At 31.3% G+C, this 18,573-nt stretch overlaps 2 protein-coding genes across 2 annotated transcripts; one reads left to right on the top strand and one right to left on the bottom strand.

Moving 5' to 3' along the window:
• Positions 1 to 3,402: 3,402 nt before the first annotated feature.
• Positions 3,403 to 4,597, bottom strand: LOC118032238 (uncharacterized). The gene has a single exon (XM_035036882.2). It carries the CDS (start codon positions 4,433 to 4,435, stop codon positions 3,677 to 3,679), a length of 759 nt encoding a protein of 252 aa, XP_034892773.1. The 5' UTR covers positions 4,436 to 4,597; the 3' UTR covers positions 3,403 to 3,676.
• Positions 4,598 to 10,480: 5,883 nt separating this feature from the next.
• On the top strand, positions 10,481 to 16,405 carry LOC118032229 (cytochrome P450 97B2, chloroplastic). The gene is made up of 14 exons (XM_035036866.2): positions 10,481 to 10,694; positions 11,228 to 11,405; positions 11,836 to 11,943; positions 12,571 to 12,655; positions 13,505 to 13,743; positions 14,011 to 14,184; positions 14,329 to 14,376; positions 14,514 to 14,573; positions 14,811 to 14,897; positions 15,045 to 15,133; positions 15,306 to 15,397; positions 15,497 to 15,558; positions 15,714 to 15,863; positions 15,947 to 16,405. Exons 1-14 carry the CDS (start codon positions 10,534 to 10,536, stop codon positions 16,169 to 16,171), a joined length of 1,758 nt encoding a protein of 585 aa, XP_034892757.1. The 5' UTR covers positions 10,481 to 10,533; the 3' UTR covers positions 16,172 to 16,405.
• The last annotated feature ends 2,168 nt before the right edge of the window (positions 16,406 to 18,573 follow it).

Here is an 18,573-nt window from a genome sequence, read left to right as displayed (position 1 = left end):
GACTCACTTTAACAGCCAGTAACAATACGAGGACTCATTGTAATAAATTTAACAATCTTGTTTGAGTTGACTGTTTGTTTCTGTGTTTTAAAAATATTTTAAAAAAAAAATTAAATTTTATTTTATTTTTTTATTAACTTTAAATTAATATGTTTTTAGTGTTTTTAAATTATTTTGATGTACTGATGTCAAAAATAATTTTTAAAAAATAAAAAAATATCATTAACATGTATTTTAACATAAAATTATTTGAAAAATAACCACAATTACATTGCTAAATAATAGTAAATTGATACCTTTGTTATTAAATAAAATATTTTTAAGTAAATAGATCTTCTTAAGGAACACTTGCAATAGAATCATACAAAACCTTTCATGTTCATACAATGAATCTACCTGAATTATTTTTATTTTTTAAAAAAAAAGAAGTTTCACATATCCAAGAACGGCTTTAGTTTTTTTTTTTTTTTTTGGGTTTAAATGATTTTATCTCTCTCATCGTGAAAAAACAAAAGATTCATATATGACCTCAAGCAAAAGCCAGATGGACCAAGAAAAGGCACATTAATTAACTGCCCAGATTCTTGAAAGTGACAAAGAAGAATGTTACTTCCAAGTTGTAATTAAACAATAGTGAGAGGAAAAGAGTTGGAGGGGCCCTTCGTTCTTGTGCCATAGAAGTGAGAAACATAGCTTCATGGAACCCCTCTTGTCGCTTAATTTACTCTCTAATTCAAGACAAACATGTTCATTTTCACCTTCCTCTTTAAGCACATTTAGGTTTCCATTCGTCAAGGAATAAAAATAAAAGGCAAATTCACATTAATTTATGCCCTTTTGTTCTTGTTAGGCAGCCAGCCAGCATTCATTTCTTCTTGATGTATCTATCTAAGGACGCCTTGGGTGCTTTCAAATGGTCAATTGTATTAGTCAAATTCAATTGATGATTGAGGCCATCCTCTTGTTTATATCATTTTCTCCCATGTGATTGTAGTATTCAATTGTGCTTGATTATCAGATTCCATGGAGGAATCTAATCTTTCCATGTGTATTCAAATTACAAGGGTCAAAAGTCATACCAACTAATATTGAATTTATAATGTTTTGTACATGTATTTATCATGTTATATTTGCGATACAGCTTAAATTATCGAATTTGTGATACAACTTGCATTATATATCGAATATATAAAAAACATCATTAAATATTTGTTTAGAAACAAGATTGCATTGATATAACTGTTTTTTTATATATTTTTTTTATTTGAAATCTCATTGCATCACAAATATAAATACATGTTGTTATACGGTGCCTAAATCATGATTAAAACGGAAAGCAAAGACAAACACAAAACAAAACAATTTTAGGCATCAAAATTGTAGGAAGTTTGTTTCCTATGGCTGGTTCCCATGTCAAATTACTTGTCTTCCCTCTCTAGGATGGTTGTCAAGAAGTAACATCTGCACTTGTTTAATATTTAAATATTCACTATAAATTAAACACGCCTAACTTATTCAATGAATTACACTAATATCGATGACGAATGAGATGACATAGAACAAGAGCATGTGTATTGACTAAAATAAATGCTTACAATTTTGAAAATAGAATGAGAGCCACTCTATGTTATTCTTCTATCAATGGTGTTCCATCATAACATCAAAACTGATTATTTCATTGCCTTCTAATGTCAATTATAGCAAACAAAATAGCATACATAATATAGTTTTAAATCGAACTCGAATTAAGCAAGATTCGAGTCATAAATCAAGAGATCGCCCGAGTCAACATAAAAACATTAAAGAAAAAAGTCGATGGGTTAAAAGCATGGTTTTAATCGGGTCAGGCTCTGATCGACTAAGCCAACCCAAACACTTAACTGAATTATTTAGGTTATTTCTTGTTTCAATCTAAAGTGATTAAGATCTTGGATTAGACAAATCTTAGGCTGGCTTGCTAGGCCAATCAGTGTTTTAAAAACAAAGATACAAAGCTAATGATATCATTACCCTCTAATTCAATATCAATCCACGTGATTGACATACGTAATAATTGTAATTACCCTCTAATTCAATATCAATCGACGTGATTGACATACGTAATAATTGTAATTAGGTTGAAAACTATGGTGGTTTAGATGATAATGTTCATTTAGTCAAATTAGGGGATTGATGTAATCTCAGTGAATAAAAAGGCACCCATATCAATTCAGATTAGCAAGGATTAGGGTGTAAATTTGACTTCGTAAAGTGCATCTTCTCCTTTTCATGTCAAGGGACCCCATGATCGCCACATTCAGCCCCTCTTCCCGTTTCTCACCCAAATCAATCTCTTTCTGTGAAATTAACTTCATGTGCTAGCTAGTGATCCACAAAAAGTTTGTTCGATCAATTTGGAAGAGTATTTATCACATTTATTGCGACATAAAGATAAAGTTACATAGTTTTATGAAAAATATATTCCTGGATTTCTCTTTCTAGATTTGATGAAAATTGATGTTTCCCTAAAGAAATCATTAATTTTCAAAAAGTCTCGTTTATTTAAAGGTTGGAAATTTTAAATGAGTTTCAAGTACTGATAAAAAAAAATGAAAAGATTTATTGGAAAAATTATTTTTAATAAAATTACCATTTATCTAGACAACTCAAAATTAAGTTATAAACAAAATATTAGAGATTAATGAGTGTTTGGAAACACAATTGTATTTATATTTTTAAAAGTTTTAATTTTTTTATTAAAAATTAATTTTTTTATATGTTTTGGATCGTTTTGATGCTCTAATTTTAAAAAATAAAAAATATATAATCTTAATATAAAAAATAATTATATGAAAAATTCTTTTTTATTATTTAATAGCCACTACTGGCTACATCTAGTACAGACGCCCACAATGGCACAAAGATTTTGAAACCACTTTCTAAATTGATTTTGATCACGTCCTCTATGTATTTAAATTAATGAACAAGGTGTCCCTTCTAAAATTATAATCATACAACTTCTTTTTTTCTATTCAACCTTTAATGGCTTTAAATATAAATTTATATATTTATTAACTTCAGTTGTACCGAGTTAATTTTCTAAGGTAGAATTAATAAATATATAAAAAAAATCTATTTAATTGAAAGGATAAAAATAAAAAATAAGATAAATTTATCTTTGGAATTGAGGTAAATTCGAGTGCTTTTAAAACAGAAAATACAAGAAGATATATCTCTGCTATTAATTATTACTATTTTTATTATTTTTAATCTTAAGATAGTAATTAAGTATTATAATTTTTATATTTATTTTGGAAGCTTGCGTGTGAACGTATAGCAATTGACGATAAAAGAGGCATGTTTATTTCCTTGTATCATACTCGGCCCATGGTTTTTGAAAACAAACAGCATGATGCATTGAAAAAAAAAAAAAACATAATTAATTAACAGCATATTCTCACTGGTTGAAGAAAACAACAAAAATTAAAAAAAAAAAATGCTAAGAAACAAAGCACGTGGCGGGCTTGGATAGAATAATAATTGCCACATTTTAGAACCTAGAAAAGAAAAAAAAAATGAAAGAAAGAAAAGGCAATATTGCTATAATTAAAGTGTGAGGTAGTAACATGGTATTTACGTTGGTCAATGGTTGTCTCATAGGACAAGTCAGTGCCTAACTTTTATCTTTATGTCCCTCTCAGAATAGGAAAGTATTGCTTCTATTCTCATTGGAGCTGGAAGATGGAGGCCTAGAAGGAGGAGCCACCAGGGAAGAAATGATAGCTCCTTCTGTTGAACCAAACCCTTGATCAGAAACTTCCATGCTTGTGGTAGGTCTAGGGTTTCCAAGTCTCTGGAAAAACATATCACCAGGGGTGGTGGTGCCGGTGGTGGTAGTGCTAGTACCAATATTACTGTTGCTCAATGAAAACATGTATGATGATGGATGCTGGCTTTGCTGCTGGAATTGCTGCTGCTGCTGCTGATATTGCAAATTATACCCTGCAGGTGGCATCATGACTGGACTCGGTTGATTAACATGATGAGCTTGACGATAAGCACCTAATGCAAAACCAAAATTTGTTGCATTAATTTGTGACCCTGATGCAAAGGGTGCACTAGGACCACCAGTGAATTGTTGCACCATGGCTCGGAAATTTGTGGTGTCTGTATTGAGTAATGTTGTGGGGGTTCTTCTTGAAGCCCTAGACCTCTTACGAATAGGCTTGGCGACACGACCTTCGGGACTCAAATGACGTCCAGCACTTGAGCTGGAATTGCTCGAACCCATGGGGTTCTGGACACTAGACGTATTGATGGTGGTGGTGGTGACAGTAGTGGAATCGGCGGCTCGATCCCGGAACATGGGTCGAAGAGGGGGTAAGACTTGGTTAGAAAGGTTATGCTGATAGAATTGGGACCAATCGGTAGGATTATCGGACATGATTCCGCTCATGACCCTAACTAAAGCACAAGAAAACGCTCAAGCATACAGACCTACAAACTATATTTTATGTATGTTTAATTAGAGCATACAATGACACACACACACACATAAACTATGAATATGTTTGTGTTTTTTCCTTGGCAAAGTTTGAAATGGAAGAAAATGAGCTCGAGCAGATGGTATTTATGGAGGTTCAGCATGGTCAAAGAAAGACTGAAGGAGAGATCTCAGCCATTCATTCTTGCCAGGAGGATATTCCCAGATTGATGTGGCACGTGAGTTTTGGCAGCTTTCTAGAAAATCTCCATGCTTTGCAAGGGCATGAATGACCCGATGCTTTTGAGGTTGCATGGTTCCTCGAAGCAACATTCTTAGGGTTCTATCAAGATGATGAGATCATCTCTTCAAGGTGGCCACGGAGGTTGAAGACTTTGCGTGCGGTAGGTGACATTTGGGTGTGAGTTGGATCAGTCTTCAAAGAAGCAAATTTTGTTTTTATGGTCAGAGGGGAAATAGCCATATATGTTCCTTCTTAATTCCCAAGTTCATAACTATTGTCTGCCTTCACAATTACTACAATAGCTGAGAATATTAATAACTTCCCTCTCTCAATGATTATACATAAGAATTGCTCTTAATTCTTTAGTTAATTATAGATTCTGGGCAATTAAATTAAAGAGAGAACTAATTAAAAACATGCTGCAAGTTTTTCCATATATATATATATAACACTCTCATGGGTCATGGGTGGAGGAAACTTCCCTGTCAATAATATAAAAAAAAAAAAAACTACTTCAAATCATTAAATAAAATTTTAAAAATCATTTTATATTATCCTTTAATAATTTTTATTTTACTCGGATAATTCCTAAGTTATTTAATACCCTTGGTACCTTACATGTCTCCCGTCTTACACACAAAACAAAAATCAAACTTAAAATAAATGAAGTGTGAATGGTCATTGTTTGAACATCTCCTATGTGTCCCATAAAATTGACAGGTTAGAATTTTAACCTTTGAATTTTACAAGGAGGCCAGCGGGTCTAACACATCTCCTGCGCGCATGCCCTTAATTAGTAGAAATGTTGCCGATTGGATGCACATGTTTTCTCAAGTCAATTATGGTTTCTACAGCCAACAGCTATATCACCTAATATAAAAAATAATTTTTAAAAAATATTATTTCAATGTACTTTTAAATAAAAAGTATTTTAAAAAACAATATCTACCATATTCTTAAATACCCTTTTAGTGACTAAGAGCAAAACAAATTTTATTATCATTTTCTTAAACATTAATTAATTATACCGTTTTTCTATGGAATGAAAGTTAACTAAGAATGATTTAATGGTTTCAATATTAAAAAAAAATTATTAACTAATATATCATTATTTAAATATTTAAAAAAAAACTATTGAATTTTAAGCTCATAATTTTTTTTATTAAAAATATGCTAATAATACTTTGATATGTTTTTTTTTATATTAATTTGTTTTCATCCAACCTGCAGTGTGCAAAAACGTGCATGAGCCGAGATTCTATTATATATATAACCTAAGAGCTGATCGATGAGTTTTTTTATATAAATTATGTGTTATTAATGACTTAGAGCCAGATTTATTTATTTTCTTCTTTGTTGTTTTTATTTTATTTTATTAAACTTTACACCAGTCTCTCTCATGGGATGGAGTCACAGTTCAATATCACTGTTAACAGGCCTGGTTTCCATTTACAGAATAAATTGTCGACATGAACCTGATAATTAATTAACATGCCTTTGAATATGATTTTTTTTCCCCTTTTTTTTTGTTTTTTTTGAAGGGGGTAGATAAGATCTCAGCTATATATCTATATTTTTCATCTACTCAAGTTGGTACAAGAAATTAATTTGATGGGATAGAAATAAAGAAAACTACAAAATTATCTTCTCTCTTTCTACATAGTAAATTAACGAACCCATTGTCTTCTTCTTCGTCAACCAAGAAGAGGGGCAGTTGAAAAATTCTTCTTGGGGTTAGATACGCTTTAATTAATTTGAGTTTTCTTCTCTGATGGAGCTTGTCAACTACGCACATTTACAGATAGAATGATGGACTTGAGCATTAGAACACCTGCAAAGCAAGTTTTTCTTGTTTTTTAAGATTCAAGGGGATTATTTGATCATGTTTAAGTTAGCATTAGCGGTGAAGAAAAAGAATCTTACGAGGCTGCATGTGTTGTGTGTATTAGCAGAGTAAGACTTGAAAAGGAGGAGGAAGAAGAAGAAGAAGAGTGTTTTTTGTTTTTTCTCTCTAGGGAGAAGATTTGTTGCCTTGGGATGCAAGACTATTTACGGAGCTTTGAACCCACATAAGTTTATTTATAATGTAAGAATATTAGGATAATTTTAGACAATTAATTGTGGGTTTAGGGTTTTGTGAAATAAAATGCAATTCTTTCCGTCTTCTTTAAAGAAAGAAACCAAAAGTTTAATGCCGAAAGGGAAGAGCAGTGTTTCAGGAAAATCATGCACTCTTTGACTCATCACATCAAAAGACAACTTTGCTTCTATATTATATATTATCTTCAAATACTTCCACTTCAAAAGCATGCTGTACGGTTCTTTTCATTTTTTCTTCTTTGAATGTGAAAGCACGTGTTCAGTGCAGCGCTTCCACGAGGATTGATTAAAGAATGAGGCAACGATGATCAGCCATGACCGAGTCAGGATATAATTTTTTAGATAATAAATAATTTTTTTTATAAAACTTAATTTTTAATTAATTTAATATTAAAAAATTAATTTTAGAAAAATATCAGTTAAAAAAAAATATATATATATATATATATATATATATATATATCTTAAGTCAACAAAAATTAATTTGACAAACCCAAGATACATATAAAATTGAGATAACTCCATCAAAAAAAATAAAAAAATATATAAATTCAAATTATTAATTAAGTCAATATTGAATGATAAATTTTAAAAAAAAAAAAAAAAATCAACATAGCTTAATTCATAAAACTTAAAACTTGTATCAAGAGAATGTGATACTATCATAAAACATAAATTAAAAATTATTAAGTTCAAATCTCAATCAACTTAATATTAGAAGATAAGATTAAGAAAAAATTAATTAAAATAATAAAAAATAAATGAAAATCAATTCAAATTAACTTATCAAACTCGAATTATAAAACTGAGAAAACTTTATATAAAAAAATCAAAATAAATTATAAATTTCAATACATATTAAACTCAATATAAAATAATCAAAACCCTAAGTACCAAGTAGTATATGTCAATGTTAGTGTTTATTAAGTTTAAAAATAAGTTTTTTATTTATTGAGTCTACTTGCTTTGCTGTATAGTGAGTATTCACATCAGTATTTAAGCAACCACTGGGCTCAACGGGTCGCCTGTCATAGCAACCAGCCCCCCTTCTTCTTTTTCTTTTTCTTTTTCTTTTTCTCCTTTTTTTATCCTCTCACGTGTTGTTCTTTGCACTGACAATTTTACCCCTAGCATACATAATTTTCCTGTCCAGCACACCCAGACTTTGCAGGTCAGGCTCCGTTTTTTATCAACTATGTAAACACCAATAAAATTAAATATGCTCGTCACATAAGACCTGTCACTTTAATTTCCTCTCCAATCACAGACATGTAGAGAATTTGGCACAACATCGTATCAACCAATAAGCCATTTTATCAGTCAAAAAAAATGCATCGTTAACTGACTTTATTATGATATAAAAAAATAAATTTTGATAATCAATTATCATAAGATAATATATAAAAAAATCGACAAGAGTTATATCATGATAATAACTATCAAACATTAATAACTCTCTCTCCCTTATAAATATATTTGGCAACGTTAACAAAAAAAACAATGCTCAATTCTAAAAAAATTGGGAGTTTAATTTTAGCCTGTGACAACTTCACACATGAAAATATTGAGCTTTCCACAGTTTATTACGAAACTGAGAGTTTAATAAGTTTATTGTGGGACGAGAAACTTTTCAATGTTTAAATTATTATGATGTAGAGAGGAAAAAAAAAAGAGTTAAGGCTTCAAGAGGAACTTTATGCTTAAGATAATACTTGTGGACAAGGGCGAGGAATTAAGGAGGCTATGGCTATAGGCTAGGTAAAAAAAATAGATTATAAAAAATTTAATAAATAAAATTTTTAATAATTCACCCATTTTGATTTTTAGTAATTGGTCATGAGATAATTACCATAAACTTTTCAATAACTTAAACTCAATAAAAAAATCTCTCTTTGCCCTTCACTAAAAATCAAATAAATTCTAAACACAAATAACTAATTAGTCATGAAACAATCAAATTTATATACTTTTTTGTAAGTTGGGGTTTTAGCTACCGTAAAACATGTGACTGGTAGAGGAGCTAATCAAATTGATAATTTACATCAAAGTGAAACTATTCGGTGGAACTTTCATTTTGATTTTATTTGCAAGTTAATAGATATGTATGGTGCAACTTATATTTAAAAATATGGTTCAAGAAGGATCTTCTAACTATATATGTGAAGAAACTAGTGATTGGTTGATCGTAATGGAATCTTTTGAATTTATATTCATCTTATATTTGATGCATAAAATAATAGGAATTTTGTTGATTTGCTTTGTTGAGTTTTACAGCAAAAATCTCTTGACATTTTAAATACAATGAATCTTATATAAACTACTAAAACATTGCTTTGAACTTTAAGAGATGCTGAATTTGATCTTCTCGTTGCACATGTACAATTTATTTACACACAATATGAAATTTACATGTTACATATGAATACTTCATATAAAAAAACTATATGTCGTTCATGTCAGTAACAAGGATCAACGACAGTTTACCAACATTATCATTATAAATATTTAACTCAATAATAGTTTTTCAGTTAAAAAATTAAATTTTAGATTTAGTGATGAAATAATAAAACTCCTTACACTTAGCTCTGCTTTAGAACCCAATGACAACTTTAAATCATTTACATTGAAATGAGAGCTTGTTGAAGATATCGTTTTGAATTTGATCATAAATGAATTCTATTTCACAAAACATCGAATAGTACAACTTTGATAGTGTAATTATTTTTTTAATATTTTTTTCAATTTTATGTACTTTATTTTTTTTATATTGTATATTGTGTACTTGGATTCAAACTTTACTATTAACTTGATAAATTTATATATATATGAGTTAATGATTGATCTTGAAAAATAATTTATATGTATTTATTTATAGAACAGGATATAAAAAAATTTATGGTTCCGCCCTTGCTTGTGGAGAAGTAGAAAAAGAAAAGTGAAAGCCAAACTAGATTACTCACACAACATACCCTAACCTTTTTTTTTCTTTCTTTCTTTCTATACAACATTTTATTTTTCACAAGTCCTAACTTAATCAGCTAATATCATATAACAAAAAAAATAAGTATATAAAAAATAAAAAAATGTTTGATTGAAGCGACAAACATAAAAATAAAAATTTAAAATAGATTTGTCTCTAATATAGTATTTCAGTAAATTTCTATATTTTTAAATGAATTTCTATAAATTTATCTTTGATATAATATTGTTAGATAGTGAATAACCAGCATAATAATAATTAATCATACTTGTTATTCAATGTCTAAACTTAACTTATTTAGATAAATAAATATTTTTAGAATTGACCTTTTTTTTTCATTAATGCTACCGAATATATTTATAAGAGTGAGAGTTATTAATATTTAATAGTTATTGTGGTGATATAACTTTTGTTATTTTTTCAAATATCATCTTATGATCATAGATTACTAAAATCCATTTTTTTTCCCTTTATATAATAATATAGTCAATTAATTAATGATGCATTTGATTTTTACATTTTTTTTTTCCTTAATACAATTTGAATCCTCTCATATTTCTATATATAAAAAAAATATTCCAAGTCTTGTTAATAATTTTAAATTCAATGATAATGCCCACCTTGTTAGGTCAAGGCAACGCTCATGTGGTCACCACACCACCTATTTTGATTGTGTATTGTATTAGTTATCCTGACAAGGTATCAGCTAGTGTCAGTGTCATTACAGTACTCAAAAAAATAAATACAATGTCTTTAACAGCAACTTCCACTTCTCCCTTACAGCTCCCCTTCAGTACCAGCAATGGCAATTACCTGCAAAGAAATGATTTTGGAGCTGTGGGCACCTCAGGATTCCCTTCCAAGTATCATTTTCCCAGCTCTAAGACTAAAGGGTCTCCTCTTATCAGGTATTTCTCTTATTTCCATTCAGTATTTTGTGTTGTGCGTGTTAAGTTTATCAAAGATTGATTGGATACTGAGGAATTTGTGGGAAGTGGTGACTGAGTTTAGAAATTTGAGGCAGATTACAAGAGGGAGTGAAAGAAAGACTTGAACTTTCCTTTCTCTGTCTAGCAAATTCCATGGTAAAACAGTGTGTCTGTCAAGTTTTAGTTTTTGTATTCTCTTGAAGCTTTAGCTTTTCCACTGTTTTGTTTTAATTCTCTTTATGTCTGAAGTTTGAAGCAGACATGTCTGAATCAAAACTTTCATCTTTTTCATTGCTTGGCTTGGTTGTTATTTGAGAGACTTCTGTAGATTATAAGGAGACTGGAAATGGGACCTATTTAAAAAAATATATATGAAATTGGATATTTTGATTTTTCAAATTTTAGAAGCATTAGCCAGTTGAATTCATGTTTTTCTTTTTTTTGTTGTATCAAAGTAATTTATTAGACTGATTGTGTCCATGGTGAATTTGCTATGTGCTATTGTAATATAGATGCCAGTCTGCCAGCACTGAAGAGCCGAAAACCAGGAACCCTTTGGACAAAGCTAGCAATCTGCTTACCAATTTGTTAAGTGGGGGAAATCTAGGGTCAATGCCTATAGCTGAAGGTGCAGTATCTGATTTGTTCAGTCGCCCCCTCTTCTTCTCACTGTATGATTGGTTCATAGAGGTACTCAGCTACTTTCCGTTTCACGAGCTTTTCTGTGGATGATTCTGCAATTTGAATATTGATCCTTTAATGAGCCAAGAAAAAAATAATTGTGATCTTTTCTCATGTTTCTGTTATTTGCTGCTGGTAATACTTGTTTCTCACTATATGATTGGTTCATAGTCATAGAGGTACTCGACTACTTTCCATTTCATGAGCTTGTTTGTGGATTGCTCTTCAATTTGAATATTAATTCTTTAATTAGCCAAGGAAAAAGAATTTTGATCCTTTCTGATGTTTCTTTTATTGGGCTTCTGGTAATACTTGTAGGCGCACAATGACTGCATTGTTCAATGAGACAACAGAACATTTTTCAGGATTTTTTATCTTTGGTCATGCATTGCTTATTCATATCTGATGTCCTAACTTATTATTCTAATTCATGTGGCAGCATGGATCTGTGTATAAACTTGCCTTTGGGCCAAAAGCATTTGTTGTTGTATCAGACCCCATTGTAGCAAGACATATTCTTCGAGAAAACGCATTTTCTTATGACAAGGTATCATTTTATATTTTTCTGGCTGGAATAGACCCTGTCCTGTAATTATTTTAGTTTTCTTGCTTCCGTTTGAATTTACAGTGACAAAAGTCAAACATGAAAAAAATTCAATTGAGACATGAATCCATTGGTGAGATATGTGACAAAGAAAAGAAATCTATTATAACATTAGAAACTTAAATGATGAGATTTATATGCCTTTGGGCACATAAAGAGGTTTGAAGGAAAATTGGTGCTTCTAAAGTAGTTGGTATGTGATATGATCTGGAAATGAACCTCAGGGGGTTGGCCTGGCAGAGAAGAGCTGGGACTTGGCAGTGTGCTCCTTTCCAAGATCCCAAGCTCGACGCTTGCCACAAGTGCAAACGTTTCCATGGGGCCATCAGACTTGGGCAGAACCCATGAACTAACCGTGGTGCACTTGTGAGAAACTCCTTGCTGAGGGCCTGTGCACCCCTGGGATTAGTAATCTTTGGGGAGAATGATGGTGCATTTGTCTGCCTATAGTCAGGCTTCAACAATGCTTTTGTCATTTTGGATTTTTCAATCTTCTTATTAAATCACGTTCTAGTACTTGATTACTTTTTGTTATATTGTTTGTTTTTGAGACTTTAATGTTTTAATTAGGGAGTTCTCGCCGATATCCTAGAACCAATAATGGGAAAAGGACTTATACCTGCTGACTTTGACACATGGAAGCTAAGGAGAAAAGGTGAGCAAGTTGTCACTTTTGTATCTGGACTGTTTACCTCTGCTAGTAGTCCCAAATGGATTTTGAGCTCGTGTTAGTTAGTCTTTCTGATAATTGTTAGTCAATTCCAGTTTTGCCTCTGGTAAGTCATCTGTTAATTTAGTAGAATTGTTGTGTTGAACTGATAATCAGATATATTGTGCCAAGTTGTTCTTCAGCAATGACATCGGTTTTTTTAGTGGGAAGAACAATAATAGTAAAAGAATAATGGTGTCAGCTAGAATCCTGATGTCCAATGCACTGCCTAAAATTGGTGTCTTGAATTAAATTCTAGTGGAATGGTATTTCTTGGCTATTCATGATCTAATTCCGCTTTTGTTACCACTATAAATATCCCCCTTCTTTCAAAGAACTGGAAGATTCTTTATTATTCTTAAAACTCAATATGTGAGGAGTTGACAACAACCTCAATCAAACAAAGGCAGATTCTCAGACATTTAGTTAAAGTAAAAATTGGATCAAAAGACATCAAACTTAAAATAACATATATTTTGAGAATAGAATTTGGCTCATCTCCATTAAAATAACTTTCCTAAATAACAAATAAAATTAAATCAAGCCCGTAACTTCCATTATTGCCCCAGTTTTTCCTAAATAATGAGAACAGATTTTGGCTTGTATTCATTCTCATTAGTCCTTGTCACCTGAAATGTTGAATTTAGTCCTTGAACTCCAAAAACTTGTCAATTTGGCTTAATTGCTGAAGTCAATTGGAAAATGTTTATTTTGAGCTACAACCGCCTTTAATGAGTTTCATAATGAATTCAGCATAAGTATTTCTAATTAAAGCTTCTTCTTTTGCTTATTTAGTAATTGCTCCTGGGTTTCATGCCTTGTACTTGGAAGCTATGGTCAAGGTATTCACTCAATGTTCAGAAAGATCAATATTGAAAATTGAGGAACTTCTTGAAGGAGAGGATTTGCATGGCAAGAAGACAGTTGAGTTGGATCTTGAAGCAGAGTTTTCAAGTTTAGCTCTTGATATTATTGGCCTTGGTGTCTTCAACTATGACTTTGGTTCAGTTACAAAGGAATCACCCGTGATTAAGGTTGGTGAAAATATTATCATAATGATTTATTTTCAACCTGCTATCTTTTACATATTTGTTTGTTGTGCCAGTGTTGATCTGGTGACAAAAAAATTAGTTTTAAGATAGTTTCATTGACTTATTTCAACTTAAGTATTGAAGTTATAATTTTTAAATAGGCTATAGTTTATCATAATTTTTTCCACTAGCAATGTAATGATTTTGCGTTGATGTCAGTGACATTGGATGCTGAAGTTTTATGATTAACCCTTTTAAAACTTATCACAGGCAGTGTATGGTGCCCTTTTTGAAGCTGAGCATAGATCCACTTTCTACGTTCCTTACTGGAAATTTCCTCTAGCAAGGTGGTTAGTCCCCAGACAAAGGAAGTTTCAGAAAGATCTCAAAGTTATCAATGAGTGCCTTGATGGACTCATACGAAATGCGAAAGAGACCAGACAGGTAAGAAACAACCCAACTGCATGATAAATAAAGATGAAGATTAATATGATTTGTGCTGGTTGCTTGTGGGCTTTAGGATGAGCTAAAACAATATGGAGAAAAATATTGTGCTTCCATCTTGATCTTTGTTGCCTTGTTTGATAGGAAACAGATGTTGAGAAACTGCAGCAAAGGGACTACTCAAATCTGAAGGTGGGCATATTCTACAGATCTGTATCAAACAGATGCTAGTTGCATTTATTTGATTTAAAGAAAGATGGGTAGTTATTTTGCCAAATTTTGAAGAAAAAAATTCTTTGAGTCCTGCATTGTAACTGTAAAGTTTGCAGGATGCAAGTCTTCTACGATTTCTAGTTGATATGCGGGGAGCTGATGTTGATGACCGTCAGGTGAATATTTTTTTGTTCTGATGTTGATAACCACAAAATTAATTTGATTGGGATATCTATATCTTTCACATCCTCATGAATCCAAATTGTTTTATGCATTTATGATCTATTGTAGATGGCCAGTTTTGGGATTGTATCCCCTTTAGTGCATGTGTACAATATTTGGAATGTGAGGTAGTCATGAAATTCATACAACTATCCATGGTTACCAACTTTTGTTCCTTTTCTTTCTTACAGCTAAGAGATGACTTGATGACAATGCTCATCGCCGGGCATGAAACAACAGCTGCAGTGCTTACTTGGGCTGTTTTCCTTCTTGCACAGGTATGACTCTTCCCAAACAAATTTTGTGCAGAGTCTCGTACTGTTTCAGTGAAGTAATGCCTTATCTCTTATGGCTTTTGCTTCATAATTTCTTTCATCCACTACAAGCTGCTGTCTGTCTGATTTACACTATTTCTGAAATTGCAGAATCCCTCCAAAATGAAGAAAGCTCAAGCAGAGATTGATCAAGTGCTGGGTCAGGGGAGGCTGACTTTCGAGTTGATTAAACAGTTGAAGTGAGTCTTCCTTTATACGTGCTCATGCAAACTTGTTTATATTCACTGGTGGCTGTGTTCCAAAAACCAGGTTGTGCATTTTCCTGTATAGTTTTTAAAAATTAATAGACATTCATATCAAATGAATATACACATAATTTTTTCACAATACTTTTTTCTTCCATGCTTTCAGGTACATTCGACTTATTGTGGTGGAGTCTCTTCGTTTGTATCCTCAGCCACCATTGCTGATTAGACGCTCCCTCAAACCAGATGTTTTGCCAGGTATTTCTCACTGGTAACCATGGGATAAATAGTAGCCAAACTGATTCCTGAAAATTAATGTGCAACATTTGAATTAAGCAAGAGACTTCAATTGCACAGGAGGATACAAAGGAGACAAAGACGGTTATGCAATTCCTGCTGGGACTGATATCTTTGTATCGGTAAGTTGAAGCATTTCTATTGCCTTCTTTTTTGGTTCCATTGTCATTTTAGAACGCTTTAGAATTCATTGCACTGTGAAACTTCAGTATTTTACTTCCTCCTCCTACTTTAGCATGCTCTATGTAAGTTTACTGGTACGTACTTGTTCATTTAGGTCTATAATCTCCATAGATCTCCATATTTTTGGGACAATCCTAACGAATTCGAACCAGAAAGGTTCTTAGTGACAAGAAATAACGATGGGATTGAAGGATGGAGCGGCTTCGATCCATCTCGAAGCCCAGGAGCTCTATATCCAAATGAGGTCTGTTCACAACGTTTTTCTGGTTTCCGAACATAACATACAACTTTGCCTTTCCTGAATTATGTTATGGTTGCCATTGTCAGATTATATCAGATTTTGCCTTCTTACCCTTTGGAGGAGGCCCAAGAAAATGCGTTGGGGATCAATTTGCGCTCATGGAATCAACCATAGCTTTGACTTTATTGTTACAGAAATTCGAGGTCGAGCTAAGAGGTTCCCCGGAGGAGGTAGAGTTAGTTACAGGTGCAACAATCCATACCAAGAATGGACTGTGGTGTAGATTGAAGAAAAGATCTGATGTCCATTAACATGCCATTAGCAACAGCATCCCTAGGGGGTGTCCTTGAATAGAAACATGAACAATGGCAGCCGTGGTTGCTCTCACTTGGCTTAAGCCCGGGGTATGAAGAGAGAGCCTCATGTATCCGGTATCAAGTGTATAGTTCGAGCTCAATGCTGACAAGCTTTGGACTGACATTTTTATTAAAGGATTAAAGAAAAATCTTGAATTCCATTTTCAGAAAATAGAGTTATTTTCTACATCTGATCGTAGCTAAGATTGTGTTTTTTTTCTTCTTTGAACATGGTTTTGGGTATTATTATGGTGTTTGAGATTTAGAATGGTAGGGCTTGTTTTTTAAAATATTTTTCATTTGAAAATATATTACAAATAATATTATTTATTTTTAAAAATTAATTTTGATATCAGTATATTAAAATAATATAAATAAATAATATTTTTTTATATTAATATATTTAAATGATATAAAAACAAAAACAAATTAAAAAAATTATTTTTTTTTTTAAATCAAGTATTTTTAAAACATAAAAATATGCAATCATATTACCAAACACTGTATAACCTATAAAAAGCATCATTTTTTTTATATGATTTTTCATCCTAAAACATCTCTCATCTATTTGTATTTTGCAATGAAATATGACCTTAAAAAGAATCAGAATCTCCCTTATTCTGATTTACCTTGTAGGCATTTTCTTCAAGTCAGAATCGTAGATCCAAGTGTTTTTCCAAACTCTGATCTCATGTCTTACCAGTATTTAAAATATATTATGTTAAATCATACTCCAAACCCAGAACTTCATGTTCTAGCTTTCAAAATTTTGATAAAATAAATTAAACTGACTTGGGAAACCTATGACATCAGTCTTGATTCATTTTTTATAACTATGATTATAAAATGACAATAATATGCGATAATGACAGGAAGCAAATGGTAAGATTGAATGGATTGTGGAGCATAAAGTAGATGGAGAGTTGATTGTGATTCAGGAGGATGGGTGTTAAAGCTGCATCAATCTTTCATACGTACATCCATGGAAGGACCACCTGTTGGAATTATTTGTTGTCTTGATCAGGTATATATTGCCATGACTTTTGCTTTCACGATTCTATGATCATGTTTCTTGATCAGAATCACCCTTTGATCCATAGAAAGTGCCCTTCTTCTTTTTGCTTGGCTTCTTCTGTGTATCGATATTCTTATAGTTTCTGTCTTTTTTATAGCTATAAAGAAAAAAATGCTTCGTTAATGAAATTAATTGCTTCTGTTTTTTTATATTAGATATCTCCTATGCAATTATGTTTTAAATATTGATTATGTAAAGGCTAAAATAATATATTTTGTAAAAATTACTACAATGTCAAACATTTGAAATCTTTCTCAATTAAATCCAAATCTCCGAGCTCGAAAGTTTTTCCATCAAGTTTTCTTCGGAACAAAGTGGTTCGTATGGCATGAAAGCTGCATGCACATCAGATAAGAAATATTAACATACTGATAGAGGACTCGATGGAGAAATATGTAGCTTGTTTCTTGAAGGATGGGATTAGAATTCATGTAAATTGTTTGAATTATATTGAATACTAGGAATAATTTTATATTTGAGAAAAAATAGTTAATCTATGACATTTATTCTTTTTTGTTGTAGGTTGGATTAAAAATTTAAATTTTTTATTTTAGTATGCAGGTGTTTGATTTGTACAGGAATCATAAATATATTTTAACTTGATCGGCTTTAAGTTTTGATTTCTTTTGATTTTTGTATTATCGTTTTATTAGTAGAGCTATTTAGACTGAGATCTAAGCTACAATTTAAGTAATTAAAGCTCTACTCTCACTGTTCATGTTTTCTCTTTTATATATATATTCTGGATTTCACCAAAAACTCCCAATTCCTTACGAGCCAGTACAGAGCTAGGATTTATCCAACTTTCATCTAAATGGTGTAAACATGTATTCCTCTTCATGAAAGAAAAAGAAAAAGAACAAAAAAAAAGAGAGATAGAGATAGAGATAGAGATGGGATACATTAAGAAAACAGCTGACAAATAATTTTGTTTTGAGACTGAGAATTAGCATGTCGTCGATTAAAGATTAAATTGTGGTTTCCTCTAATCTTTAACGTAATTCTATTAGTCAATTCTAAATTTATAATCATAAGTTAAATTATCAATTAGATTTCTTTATTATTATATCCTCCTACTATATCCTTAAATTTCTCTTTCAAGTTTCCTTCATTTTAAAGAAAAATTAAATATAAAAAAAACCCCATTGAGAAATGTTTGAAACATTAAAATGATATAAAACAGTTTGCTTATTTATCACGGAGTAATAATTAAATTAGCGTACATTGATGTTTTCTTTGATTTTTTGAAATTCTATCTGTCTAAAAAAAAATCAATTCCCTT

This window comes from Populus alba, chromosome 6 (genome assembly GCF_005239225.2).
Source record: "Populus alba chromosome 6, ASM523922v2, whole genome shotgun sequence".
Lineage (NCBI taxonomy): Eukaryota > Viridiplantae > Streptophyta > Magnoliopsida > Malpighiales > Salicaceae > Populus > Populus alba.
The sequence above is the reverse complement of the archived record's forward strand: the minus strand, read 5'-3'. Positions and strand labels throughout refer to the sequence as shown.

Bases quoted from the DNA above. Each gene is read 5' to 3' on its own strand.
- LOC118032238 (XM_035036882.2), bottom strand. From the start codon at position 4,435: ATGAGCGGAATCATGTCCGATAATCCTACCGATTGGTCCCAATTCTAT.
- LOC118032229 (XM_035036866.2), top strand. From the start codon at position 10,534: ATGTCTTTAACAGCAACTTCCACTTCTCCCTTACAGCTCCCCTTCAGT. The intron at 10,695-11,227 runs GTATTTCTCTTA...ATTGTAATATAG, and splicing joins AAAGGGTCTCCTCTTATCAG to ATGCCAGTCTGCCAGCACTG. The intron at 11,944-12,570 runs GTATCATTTTAT...TGTTTTAATTAG, and splicing joins ACGCATTTTCTTATGACAAG to GGAGTTCTCGCCGATATCCT.